A 14,483-nucleotide genomic window follows, 5' to 3' on the forward strand; every position below is an offset into this window, starting at 1 on the left:
CTGCCTGTTCTTTATCCAAAATGTTAATTCATAGAGAGGAAATCTATCACTCTAATGGAACGCAGCTGAAATACCATGTGTTCCACCAGATGTCACATAGTGTTTGTAAACAAAATCGATGTATTATATTTTCTTTCGCATTCTGACTTGTTTAGGAACTAGACACGGTAGTATATAATAGTATGGCAAGAAAATACCCTCATAAATTGTCGCATATAATGCATGAAAAAACATAACATTATGGAAATTACGAACAACTGCCCGAAAAATGGGCAAGAAGCCTTCACTTTAAAACCTCCGTTTTGGCTGAAAGAATTGACGAAAGAGCATCTGAGTGGTATCTTGGATAAGGAGCTGAAGAAGTTACCACATGGCTCTCGAACTTCCTGGAAAGATGCAGCTTATGATGTGATGAAGATTATTAAGGAATCTCGTGAAATGGTAACTCTTCTCCAAAGTGTCAAGTCTGAGTTCAGTGTGCAGTCTCCAGACTTCGTATGTAATGTGAACACCAGTCAGTCACACGCTAGTAAACATTGCCGAGGTTCCAATTCCAGTGAATCAGAAATAGATTTGTATGATGACAGCCATCAACGACAGATTGTTGAAGATACATCATACTATAAACCTCATGAAACACGAGTGAAAGCTCTTCATTGTTTGATTAATATTCAGCCCTTAGAAGCTGTTTCAAGTGAGTACTGGTTACAGCTGCAGCAAAATTTATTGGACGGTCTTTGTGATAAAGATCAGGAAGTTTTTGACTTGTGTATTAAAATTCATGCCAAAATTTTATCATCATCTTCTCCCCCTGAGGTAATTAAAGACGGCTTTCTCAGTCTTATTGAAGGACTTCGTTCATATTATTCCAGAAAGTTTCATGAACTTCTACCAATGTTTGAAAGTGGTATAGATAATAAACTCCCAGTTCATTCCCATGTTTTAAGAATTTCACACTTGATTTTTCATACATTGAAGCAAATGCCCAAAAACTGGATGAAGTTTGGCAAAAGTATTGTTAATGAAATAGTGGATGCTTTTCTGGCACTGATAACTATGCACACTTATGATTGCATGTACTCCCAAACATTCTTATACCCATTTCATTTATTAGCAATATTTGATCCTGATGCTAGTTGGTGTGTTGCATGTTTTTATGGGAAATTTGGCTACGACACATTCTTATCAAAGCAATCGCGTATTGTAGTTCTACTTAGGTATATTGCTGAAGAGATACATGCATACCTGAAATCACCTTCTGCTAAAGTCATTTTAGATTTTGATAGCAATTATTCTTCAGAAAGAGTGAAATTTTCTACCTTTCTCCACTGTATAAATATTATAAGTATCATAGGTTCCTCAAAATCTGGCCAGTGTATTTTCCCTGTGGCTTCAAAGGTTCAAGATAAGTTATATTCATTGCCAAACATTTTTGAAAGGTTGCTGATTCTTTTGAATGAAAGAAATAATGCCACTCTTTCAGTTCTTGAAAATCATATTGTGGATGCTGTGAAACGACTTCTGAAATGCAAGGATTCTCCTTTACTGAATGATTATAATTTTGCAAGTGTTCTGTTGCGACCTTTGGAGAAGGTTACTGAAGATTTCTGTGATATTCCTCCTCATACACTTCAGTTACTAACTGTTTTATGTGAGTCTGTTTATGGAAGGTATCATCTTCTTGGAGTGAGTGCACTTCAAGATCAAATAGTGCAATACCTTCATAGTTCTAGTACTAGACACAATATCAGAAAACAAAGTGGTGTGAAATTTTCCTCCCCTGATGAGTACTGTCCTGCACATATTATAGCACAATGTGCGTCTATACTTCTGAAATGTAAGAATGCTGACACAGATTCACTTGTGTCACTTCTGAAAATTATTACAAAGTTATACAATTATCATGATGCTGTTGTCATACTGAATGATCAAAATGTGACAGTAATTGCACCAGCTGCCAGAACGTACAAAGAACTTAGTTCATTGTATGATGTGGATCTGCAACCATGTCAAGAGAACTCAACTAGTTCACAGTCGCAGATGTTACTCAGGTTTGTGTGATATAATATAATATATTAGGTTTGTGTGATTATCTAGATTGATGAAAAACCAGTTTCCAGAAAGAATATCCAGCATGTTGTTTTTCTGAACTCAGAATTTTCCATTGTTCTGAGCAAATTATCAGAACTATTTTACTCTCCAAATTTATGTATGCTCAACAACATGATGAGATGATAACCAGGTAGGTTAGGCTACTTAAAATAGCTACTCCTACAATAATAATAATAATAATAATAATAATAATAATAATAATAATAATAATAATAATAATAATAATAATTAGTCATAATAATCTGCAAGCTTAAAGGGGTTGCTTCATTTCATGGGATAGAAAGATTGGAGCATGAAAAGAACATTAAACAGGACAAACAAAAAGCAGGCCAGTCTGGGAAGAAGGCACAACGGAAAGTAGAGACAAGGAAAATGTCACTGCATCCTCAAATAGACTTTCTTAACACCATTTCTTCCGCATCCACCTCTTCTCATCACTTGACAAGCATATTTCTGCTACCCATCTTCATCAGAAAGGCGGGTTTGAACACCGTGCCCTCATCTCTTGCTGATCTTTTATTGTGCATAAAATGAAGAAGCTCATTTAAGCTTGCAGATGATGTGTACTAGATTTGCCACTTGTGCATGCTAATGTAACTTATTCTTCTAGTGCAGATCAGTTGAGGTGTGATATTGGTGAAGTTGGGAAGATGAAGAAAAAAATCGAACTCTCCGAAATATTATTATTAACAAGGTTGCTCAGGAATGGTAATTCAATCCATCATTTAATCAGCACTGATATGCATTTAGGGTTGCCACCCAGGTGGCAGATTCCATATTAGTTGTTTACCCTTGTCTTTTTATACATGATTTCAAAGAACTTGGAAAATTATTCCAGTCCATAATTCCTCTTGCTGTAAATAACTATTTGCCCCAGTTTGCCCTTGTGAATTCCATTTTTTTCTTCATATTGTGATCTTTCCTACATACTTTCTAAAACTGCATTCAAGCTTATTTGTATACTTATGTCATTCCACGCCGTATCTTCTTTGACAGCTTGGAACATACTACTTATTACATGTTATAAATCTCATTGTTATGAATTGTATTGAAAAATACTATGAATAAATGAGTACATTTGAGGGTCTACCTGTTCAGTACACAAAATAATCTATTGATTATTATTTCATTAACCTTTTATTTGCGGTACATATTTCACCCAATATTCGGACATTATCTCAGCCGCTACAATAATGACTAAGATTAAAATTGATATTAAACTAAGAAATATTTTTGTAGCTTAATACAATGATCAAAGTGATCAAGAACATTGAAGTCAATGAAACACAGCACGTGGCAACACACAGATACTACACCAGACACAAGAAGACAGGCAGCAAGGCAGAACGGCATTTGAGCCAGCTGTGTAGAGGTAACAAAAAAAGGGGGTATGTGCAATTTACTTCAATTTACAAGCTTTATTTTTCTTAAGCATTCTTTCCTTTCTTTACAGTCTTAAAAACTACATGCACAGTATATCCATGGGAAAACATTCACAAGGATGTACCATGGTCCATTTTATAAATAACACAACTTGAGAAGTCCCCTATTCTACACAATGATTTTTAAGGCCCCGTTTTAATAACACCAGACAACCAGCTATGTATAAATTTCCCCAAGATTTGTAATCTCTTTCTTTATTACAAGTGTCTGTTCTTTTAAAAGCGTATTTTAATAAGGACTGATGTAAGCAAGATGTAGTTTTAGATTTCATTGACTTTAATGTTTTTTACCATTGTACTCTTAGACAAGATGGCTCACATAAGCTTAAGCATCAGAAATATTCCTTAAAAACCTGTGTTTATTTTAATACCAATTTTAATCTTAGTCATTAATGTAGTGGCTGATGATGTCCGAATATTGGATGAAACATATACTGCAAATAAAAGGTTAATGAAGTAATAATCAGTAGATTATTTTGTGTACCGGTAATGAACAGGTGAACCTTCAAGTGTACCCGCTTATACAAACTGCTTAATCGAGAAGCTTGTCTCCTTACTCCGAAGTCTTTCCAGCCCAAAGTTTACTACATTTCCATCAAACTACTTTTTTTGTTGGAAATCACCCAGAACGAATCATACTGTTTTGCTTTGAATCTCTTTTTATTCTCGAATCAAGTAATCCTGGTATGAGTCCCATACAGTGAAACTATTCTCTAATTGGGATCTTACCGGACGAGTTGGTCGTGCGGTCAGGGGCACACGGCTGTGAGCTTGCATCCGGGAGATAGTGGGTTCGATCATCATCATCATCATCATCATCCTACGCCATCTCCAGTTTCCCGGGTGTGGGTTCGAATCCCACCTTAATTAAGGCCACTGCCACTTCCTTCCAACTCCTAGGCATTTCCTATACCTTCGTTGCCATAAGACCTATCTGTGCCGGTGCGACGTGAAGCAACTAGCAAAAAAAATTGGGGTCTTACTAGTGACTTTTATAAGATTTGGAAGTAATTGAGAAAAAGTAATGGAACTATTTGTAACAAATACTTTTGCAATATAAGAACCTCATTTGGGTTGTACCGTATTGACCATATAGTAACAGAAAATTATATAATTGGTCCACCATAGTCAAGACACAAATGTGTCTTAAAAGAAATTTTAAGAAATCACACAGTAGGTAAGTGTTTCAGCTACATTGGGCCTTCTTCAGCCTTAAATAAAATTTATGATGTTGGGAATGTAAGTCATGAAGGTAAGTTACGCAGCACAAGCATAAAATAGCTGGGCTCGATATCTGTTTACCATTTTCCTGATCTCAACAAGAAAAGATGAGAAATTAAATGCTTATTATCTATTATGCCGACACTTCATGACTTAACTTTGATTGAGAGAGAGTTTCTACTTTTTAGCACTTTGATTTTGCCCTATATTGAAAGAATTGATAGGTGGAAACTCTCTCTCAATCAAAGTTGAGTGAAGGTCAATATGGATCCATACAATGAAGTTCATAAACTATCTGACTTGACTGACTGTATTTAAATTATACCGTTACGTTCATTGTTTTTCATTAACGATCCTTCATTCTACCACGATGTTAAAATCCCAGAGGGGAAATGTGTATAAACATTCATCTGTTAAGAAGGAAGCCATACTTTTCAGTGTCGACTCAGTTAAATGTAACTTAAAAGCTTTCCAGTCTGTCGAACACACAAGTTCTAATTAATCACTACTGATCTGCATTTAGGGCAGTCTTCCAGGTGGCAGATTCCCTATCTGTTGTTTTCCTAGCCTTTTCTTAAATGATTGCAAAGAAATTGAAAATTTATTGAACATCTCCCTTGGTAAGTTATTCCAATCCCTAACTCCCCTTCCTATAAACAAATATTTGCCCCAATTTTTCCTCTTGAATTCCAGTATAAATACTACAGTACAGTTCAGTATAAATACTACACTATAACACACCTGTAAAAAAACCACATTATTAAACAGGGAATAAAGTACACACTATTAAACAAAGGATGACATCTTTCATTCTTGAAAGAACATCATCAGTCATACCATCAAGACATAACGATGAATGAAAATCTGACTGTTGTAAACAAGGTTGGGTTTACAAAAAACACACCTTCTTTATTTGCTTCACATGTAAAATTACAATATTTACACTAACAAAACTGAAAGTTATCTCGAAGCAAAATGAACTATGAATTTGGAGAAAGAGTCTGTCTTTGTACACTATATACACGTTGGAGTATTCACGTTCACTACTATCTTGGAAAGATAGTCCTTGTGACATGAAAAGTTCTTGATAGTCGAAAACTATCAGAAGCACTGACGTAAATATCTCAGAGAATCCTTCCTTGTTGAAGTGTCTGAGTTCATTAACGTAAGTTCAATGACTGAAGAGTTCCTACTTAGCGAAACTAAGTTGATAATGGGAGCTTGCATTAGCTAGGGAATGATAGTGGCATATAATGGTAAGACTAGACATGGACAGCGGAACAGGCAAGAGGAGCGGTGACCCGAGGTGAGACCTCTTACTGCCAGAAATTCAGTCCACCTGGCCGAAGCACATTTTCAAGAGGAGTAGCCTCCGTGCTCGACGTAGGGTGTATTCTGGAGCTGGACACCGGGGTCAGTGGGCGTCTGGACAGGCTAGGAGCTCCTTTATATAGCACACACGACGTTCCAGGCACGCGCACTGAGGGCTGCGCGTCGAGGCTCGAAGAATAATACACTGGCACGCGTGTAGCTGGCTGGCGGATCGAGAAGGGAGCGACGGACATACAACACCCTCCCCTCCTAGATACGCCGGTACGGCGTGAAACGGTGGCGGCGCTGGCGGCGGCTGCGATGCTGGGCCGGAGCTGCTGATGTCTCTGTTGTATTGTCCGGAGCTGAGACTGGGCGGAGTGGCGCTGCCTCGTCCTGAAAGGAACCCATGGTTATTAAATGGTCTAAAGCTCGTTCAGCAATAGATTTATCTGGCTTAGCAAGAGAATCAATAGCTGGACAGGGGCGGTAGCGCAGACGTATCTGGTCTTGATGGCGGCAGATACGTTTCTCCGTAGTCTGTATCTCGTAGAGACGATGACCCAACGATCTGCAGATGACTCCAGGTATCCAGAGTGGGTTTGACTTGAATGTCCTGGTGTAGACCTTGTCGTTGACTGAGAACTTCGTTGGTGAGGTCTGAGGCTGGGCCGGAAGAGGCTGCAACAGAGAAAGTAAAGTTCTGTGAGGTCATCCATGGAGCTTCTGTGCAGGAGTGATATTATCAGCGCCGGGCAGAGTTCTGTAGTTGCTTAAGAGTTGGAGCAATGCTTGGTCTTTAGTTAAGCCTGAAGAGACAGCTTTTTTCATACTTCTCTTAAATGTTTGTACAAAGCGTTCAGCTTCACCATTAGATTGAGGGTGAAAAGGCGGTGCTAGGATATGACGAATGCCATTATATGTACAAAAGTTCTTAAAAGCAGTAGCTGTAAATTGAGGTCCGTTGTCCAAAATGAGTACTTGAGGTAAGCCTTCCGTAGTAAATATTTTCTGAAGAGCACGAATGGTAGCTTCTGTCGTAGTAGTCGAATGCATATCCACTACATATGGAAAGTGCGATAGTGAATCGATGACTATTAACCACATGGAACTGAGGAAAGGACCTGCGAAATCGATGTGAACTCGTTCCCATGGAGTAGTAGCAGGAGGCCATGAAGCTAGATCAGAAGACGGGGCGTTCTGATTCATTTGACATTGTTCACAATGACGGATGAGCTTTTCGATGGCGGCATCAATACCGGGCCAGTAGCAGTGTTGACGTGCTAGTTGCTTTGTTCTGGATATACCCCAATGGCTTTGGTGTAATAATTCGAGAACTTGTTTCTGTAGGCTAAGTGGGATAACCACTCGGAAGATGGTGCCTGCTTCTAGGAGTACGACTCCAGCACGAGTCGTGAGACAATGCTGCATACGATGATAAGGTGCCAGGTGGGCAGGAAGCTTGTTCTGAAGAGGCCAACCGTTGCGGATGTAAGTACGCACAGTAGCAAGTGTACTGTCCCTATCCGTAGCTTTAGCTATGCAGGTAGCATCAATAGGAAAACTGGATACAGTATCTTCAAGTTCTATGTCCAACTGAAGACATTCAGATTCTTGAGAATCGAAGGTAGTATCAGGACCAACTGGTAAGCGTGAGAGGGCATCAGCATTACAATGCTGGGATGTGGCTCGATAGACAATCTGATAGGAATAATCAGAAAGGAACATGGACCATCTTTGAAGCTTTCTGAGGGAATTCTCAGGGATCTTATTACCAGGATGGAATAAGTGTATGAGAGGCTTATGATCAGTAATGATCAGGAAATGGTTGCCATAGAGATATTCATTGAAACGGCGAATACCAAAGATGATGGCTACAGCTTCTTTCTCTATCTGTGAGTATCGACGTTGATGGTCATTAAGTGTTTTCAAAGCGAAGGCGATGGGGCGTTCCTGTCCATGACGATCCTTCTGGGAGAGAACGGCACCGACACCATAGTCTGAAGCGTCAGTAGCTAGCGTGATGATCTTGTCGGGCTGAAAATGAGTGAGTTGTATAGCTTGAAGTAAGGCGTTGTTGATGGTTTTCCATGCCTGTTGGCATTGCGGAGTCCACTGAAATTTAACACCTTTTTTACGTAGAGCGTTTAATGGAGCTGCCACTGTAGCGAGGCGGGGAATGAACTTATTATAGTAGTTCGCTTTGCCTATGAATGACTGGAGCTGCTTGAGGTTCTGAGGTGCCGGCATGTTTACGATAGCTGAGACATTCTGTGCACTAGGGCGAATTCCAGTCCTATCAAGTATATGTCCTAGGTAGTGAACTTGAGGCTGAAAGAATGTACATTTAGCGAGATTCGCTCGTAGGCCATTGTCTTTCAATTTCTGGAGAAGGAGGCGTAGATTGGTTAGATGTTCCTGATGATCTTTTCCAGTAACAATAATATCATCCAGGTAGTTAGCACAACCGGGAATGGAGGCGGTGAGTTGAGCTAAATAGCGCTGAAAAATAGCCGCTGAGGATGAAACACCGAATGGGAGCCGCTGGAGCTGGAGCAGTCCGAGAGGAGTGTTGAGTGTTAGAAATTTCTTAGATTCTTCGTCTAAAAGTAGCTGGAGATATGCTTCTTTAAGATCAACTCGAGAGAAGAATTGTCCACCAGAGAGACGACGGAATAAGTCTTCTGGACGTGAAATAGGAAAGATATCCGTGTCGATTTGTGCGTTGACGGTAGATCGAAAATCTCCACAAAGTCGAACATTACCATCAGGTTTCTTGATGACCACTAGTGGAGTAGCCCATTGACTAGAAGTAACTGGTACCACAATGCCAGTTTGTATCCATCTGTCTAATTCTTTCGTGACCTGGTCTTGAAGGGCTAGGGGTACTGGACGTGCTTTGAGGAAGCGAGGCTTAGCTCCGGATTTCAGCTGTATGTGAGCTGTATAGTCTTTTGCAGTTCCGAGCTGAGAGTCGAAGACTTCAGGAAACTGCTCTAGGAGAGCGGTAACGTCAGAAGTAGGATGCAATGTAGATACGACGTTAATGTTGTCATGTATCTGGAAACCAAATAAGTTAAATAGATCCATGCCCATAATGTTGGATGCAGTGTAGTTGTTAACTACGAGAAGAGGAATGGCCTTCTGAATTCCTTTATAACTAGCCTGAAGCTTGATTTGACCTTTAATGTCAATTTTCCGTTTGTTAAATGTCACGAGCTGGATGTCAGCTGGAGAGCATGAAGGTGAACCTAAGTCGTGGTATGTAGCCAGGTTAATAATAGAGACAGGTGATCCAGTGTCTAATTGAAAATCGACAGATCGATCAGGGAATGAGAGAGGAACGAAGATCTTGTGAAAATTCTTTGTGGGAAGAATAAGATTGATCTGATCAACTTCCATGTCTTGGCGGGGCTGTATATGCTTCCGGCGTGCTGCAGGAGTCTTAGCAGGGCGGAGCGAACTCTGACATACAGTCTTAATGTGTCCAAGTTTATTACATCGTTCACAAGTGGCTTCGAGAAAACGACAGTCACGACGTTCATGATGCTTGAAACAGCCTCGGCAGGAAGGCAGGAGTTTCGAGTTGCTTTTAGAATTGGGCTTCCTTGTAAAATTACAAGAGGGAACCGTGCGAGAATGCTTGGTAGAGAGCACCTTGTCTGCGCGGTTCACTGTAGCAGAGGACTTGCGGGCCTGAGTCGAGACTTGAGCAACTTCGTGTGGAGAAGCTATGGCTGCGGCAGTCTTGGTAGTAAGCTCATAAACCGTAGCAATACGCTGGACGTCTTCTAAAGAAGGGTTACTCTTCTTGACAGCGTCAAAACGTATTTTGTCCTCAGGAGTATGTAAAATTACCATGTCCCGAATGAGAGAATCAGTGTAGGGTGAACCACAACCGTCCTTGGAGCATATGAACTGGCAGGGTTTAGCTAGACCACGCAATTCAGTTATCCATTCAGTATGTGTCTGATGGGGTTGCTTTCTGCTCTGAAAAAATTTATAGCGAGCAGCCACTATGTGAGGAGCTTTGGCATAGTGTTCAGTGAGACGGGCCAAGAGCTGTGCGAATGGTACCTCAGATAGGTTTTCTTCTGGACTTAATTTACGTAGGAATTCACACGTAGCATTGCCAACCGAATTAAGAAATAGTGCTCGGCGGCGTGGATCATCTGTGACAGAATGGCAGATGAAATGCTGTTGTAAGCGGGCTAAATAAACTGACCATTCTTCCTTAGCCGGATCAAAAGCAGAGAACGGAGGAATAGCTGATGGCTGTGTAGAGACAGAAATAGCTTGAATAGCCTGAATTAATGCTGCCTGTTGTTGTTGCATAAACTGTTGTTGTTGCTGCTGTAAGGCCTGGAATACTGTAGCGAGTTGCTCAGCTGTAGCCATTGCGAGATGCGTGCAATAAAGAGCAAGTATAGCTGTGTGTCAGAACTGGTTGTAGGCGAGACCTTGACCGGTATAGCTGGGAGTGAGAGAGAGAGCAAGCAATCACGCTGGAGCGTGCCACACAGGTGGAGCGCACGACAGAGAGCTGTGGAATGTCGGCTGACGTTCCGTAGTGTGAAGAAGTCTAATAGCTTCACGTGAGAAAAGCGAACTGCTGTGATAGGCCATACTGGTGCCAATGTGGAATGATGATAGGTACGTAGTATAATGTCACTGTACCCATGAGTGGACAATATCCCGCAAGAGTTTGTTGGTCTGTTGCAAATGAGTTGATAACCGAATGGACACAGGTTTGCACTTTGTTTCGACTGAGTGGGCGACACACTGAGCACTGATTGACTTCGTTGCCAATGTATAAGTGTCTGAGGGCACGGAGTTTGCTGTACCTCGTTGTGAATGAGTGGATGACGGGGCCTATAAAGTTCGTGCAGTTTCTCGTCACCACTGAGTGTCGATTGGGGCAGATGAATTGTAGTTTTTTTTTTTTTTTTTTTACCTTGTCGCCACAGAGTTGTGTTGTAAACAAGGTTGGGTTTACAAAAAACACAACTTCTTTATTTGCTTCACATGTAAAATTACAATATTTACACTAATAAAACTGAAAGTTATCTCGAAGCAAAATGAACTATGAATTTGGAGAAAGAGTCTGTCTTTGTACACTATATACACGTTGGAGTATTCACGTTCACTACTATCTTGGAAAGATAGTCCTTGTGACATGAAAAGTTCTTGATAGTCGAAAACTATCAGAAGCACTGACGTAAATATCTCAGAGAATCCTTCCTTGTTGAAGTGTCTGAGTTCATTAACGTAAGTTCAATGACTGAAGAGTTCCTACTTAGCGAAACTAAGTTGATAATGGGAGCTTGCATTAGCTAGGGAATGATAGTGGCATATAATGGTAAGACTAGACATGGACAGCGGAACAGGCAAGAGGAGCGGTGACCCGAGGTGAGACCTCTTACTGCCAGAAATTCAGTCCACCTGGCCGAAGCACATTTTCAAGAGGAGTAGCCTCCGTGCTCGACGTAGGGTGTATTCTGGAGCTGGACACCGGGGTCAGTGGGCGTCTGGACAGGCTAGGAGCTCCTTTATATAGCACACACGACGTTCCAGGCACGCGCACTGAGGGCTGCACGTCGAGGCTCGAAGAATAACACACTGGCACGCGTGTAGCTGGCTGGCAGATCGAGAAGGGAGCGACGGACATACAACACTGACCACTCAATTTTCCATTTCCTTTAACCAAGTCCAGCGAGGTCCCATGTTCATATTACCTATCATATGGTCAGTGCTTTAATACTGGATTATGTCTGTTAGATTTCATGTTCTATGTGTGATATGTGCAAATTGCCCAGTTGGTAAATGGCGCTCATAACAGCATAAGTTAATATACTATATATACGGATATATTAAACGCCGTGCCATTATTAATTCCTTTCTTGTGAATAAGGGTGCTATAACATTCTGAAATGGAACCCTTGGACGAATCACCTAACACGACGACTCAGATTATCACTGATGAAGTTGTTAACGCCACAGTCTTTCCACATTGTGGTAAACTCTGTAAAGGGAAGCTAGGAGTGAGCATCCACATTAGCCGATCTCATCCACACGAACATAGAACTGCACTGTTAGCTAACCAGCTCAGATGGAAATCAGCAAGAAGTGGTTGTGCACCCCTTTCAAATGATAGTGATATCTTGTTTCCAGGTAATATCAACAAAATTATTAACACGCCAGACATAACAAATCACAGTACATTTATACAAAATCAAAACATACAGACATACAAAGAAACGATGCAAAAATTTAAGTTGGAATTCCAGAATATCAGTAATGATGATGACTTCTGTAATCATGTCAAAGAATTCATGGAATTCTTATCCAAAGCAGTGCATCAGCTTCCCGGTCCAAAACACCCAGCAGTTAAATTGTATGAGATATGGCAGAGAAAAAAAAGTTACTTAATAATCAACGTAAATTTACGCAATCAAGCAATCCAGAAAGGGTGACCAAGAGAGATAGATTAAGGCACCGAGAGAAGTATGAATACCCAAAAACTCAATTCCTACACTACAACCAGAGATAAAAAGCAGTACATGCACCAATCAATGACACCAAAGAGGTCTGTAAGGCAGATATAAATAAAAAACACAACTACTTTTCCTCTTGTGTTTCAATCCCTAATGATTTGAGAAGACCAACATATACTTCACACACATCTGAAGTAGAATATGTAGAATTAGAAGATCAAGAATCAGGAATCTTTATTTGCCATTGACCATATACAGTGAAATAGGCTTCATCAACTGATAATAATTTAGTACTTAATATTACTAAGGCTAAACCTTTTATTAAAACTTAATACTATCATTATGCATTTCTAAGAATTCAGAGGTATTATAAAATGTATTTTCTATTAACCAATCATACATTTTTCTTTCAAAATTACTTAAAGGAGTGGACCGTGCAGAATGTGGTATTTTATTAAATAATCTTAAACAACTGATTTTATGTGAGTGAGCAGTTTTTGACAGCCTGTGAATTGGGATGTCAATGTCTGGTTTGGCCCGAGTATCATGAAGGTAAATGTTTTTAACATATGTCAAAGATGTATAAATATACAAATTTATAATTGTCAGTACCGTATTTTAAGCTTAATGAAGAGAGGTTGACAATGGTCAATTGCACCAGCCCTACACATTGCTCGGACAACCTTTTTCTGTATTAGAAGAATATTATATACATAAGAAGAATGCCCCCATAATAACAATCCATAAGTATGTGTGACTGGAAGAGACCAAAATATGCCATCCTTAGGTAGTCACTGCTAACTAAATCCCTCAATTTCCATATCAAATAGGCTACTCATGATATTTTTTTACAAACATGATCAGCGTGTGTTTCCCAGTTCAATTTGGCATCAACATGAAAACACAAAATTTGGCTGACTGACTTTCAATATCTTTGGATAATCCTAGTGTGAGAAATTGAGTTTTATCCTGATTGCACAACAGCCTATTGGATGTAAACCAGTGCATTGCAGTTTTAAGAGCTTTCTGTGACATCTGATGCAAACCTGAGATGCTCTGGTGTTCTGTATTTAACATTGAATCGTCCGCATACGATATAAGAGCATGACATTTGACATTTTGCGGTAAATCATTGATTAATAATACCAATATAAATGGTCCGTTATTGAACATTATAAATTTTCCAGCTAACTCATTCCTGGTTGCCAGCGTTTCGCCCCCATGTGCTAGGCTGGGCTCATCAGTTGGTACCTAGCTCACTTACCAAGACGCTGGCTAGTGCATACTGTGGAGCCCACTGCATAGGCTAATTCTAGCCACCGGCAATGCCAATGCACTATGAGAGACTTTGTGTCATTACCAAAAATTGATGCCTGCTTGGCCATCAGATGATATAGATGTTGATTCCCAAAGGGAATCTGAAATATTTGTTCCGAATGAGTAAATTTATAATACCAATATAAATGGTCTGTTATTGAACATTATAAATTTTCCAGCTAACTCATTCCTGGTTGCCAGCGTTTCGCCCCCATGTGCTAGGCTGGGCTCATCAGTTGGTACCTAGCACACTTACCAAGACGCTGGCTAGTGCATACTGTGGAGACCAGTAGGTACCAACTGATGAGCCCAGCCTAGCACACGGGGGCGAAACGCTGGCAACCAGGAATGAGTTAGCTGGAAAATTTATAATGTCCAAAAACGGACCATTTATATTGGTATTATAAATTTACTCATTCGGAACAAATATATCAGATTCCCTTTGGGAATCAACATCTATATCATCTGATGGCCAAGCAGGCATCAATTTTTGGTAATGACACAAAGTCTCTCATAGTGCATTGGCACTGCCGGTGGCTAGAATTAGCCTATGCAGTGGCCTCCACAGTATGCACTAGCGAGCGTC

The 14,483-nt window shown here is 40.2% G+C and overlaps 1 protein-coding gene across 1 annotated transcript in view; it reads left to right on the top strand.

Annotated features, from left to right (window-relative positions):
- Positions 1-103: 103 nt before the first annotated feature.
- LOC136865962 (protein broad-minded) overlaps positions 104-14,483 on the top strand; it is a 108,815-nt gene continuing 94,435 nt past the window's right edge. The window contains exon 1 of the mRNA XM_067142530.2: positions 104-2,051. Within this exon, the coding sequence (XP_066998631.2) occupies positions 223-2,051 (1,829 nt within the window). The 5' untranslated portion in view covers positions 104-222. The remainder of the gene's footprint in view (positions 2,052-14,483) is intronic.

Source organism: Anabrus simplex, chromosome 3, assembly GCF_040414725.1.
Source record: "Anabrus simplex isolate iqAnaSimp1 chromosome 3, ASM4041472v1, whole genome shotgun sequence".
NCBI lineage: Eukaryota > Metazoa > Arthropoda > Insecta > Orthoptera > Tettigoniidae > Anabrus > Anabrus simplex.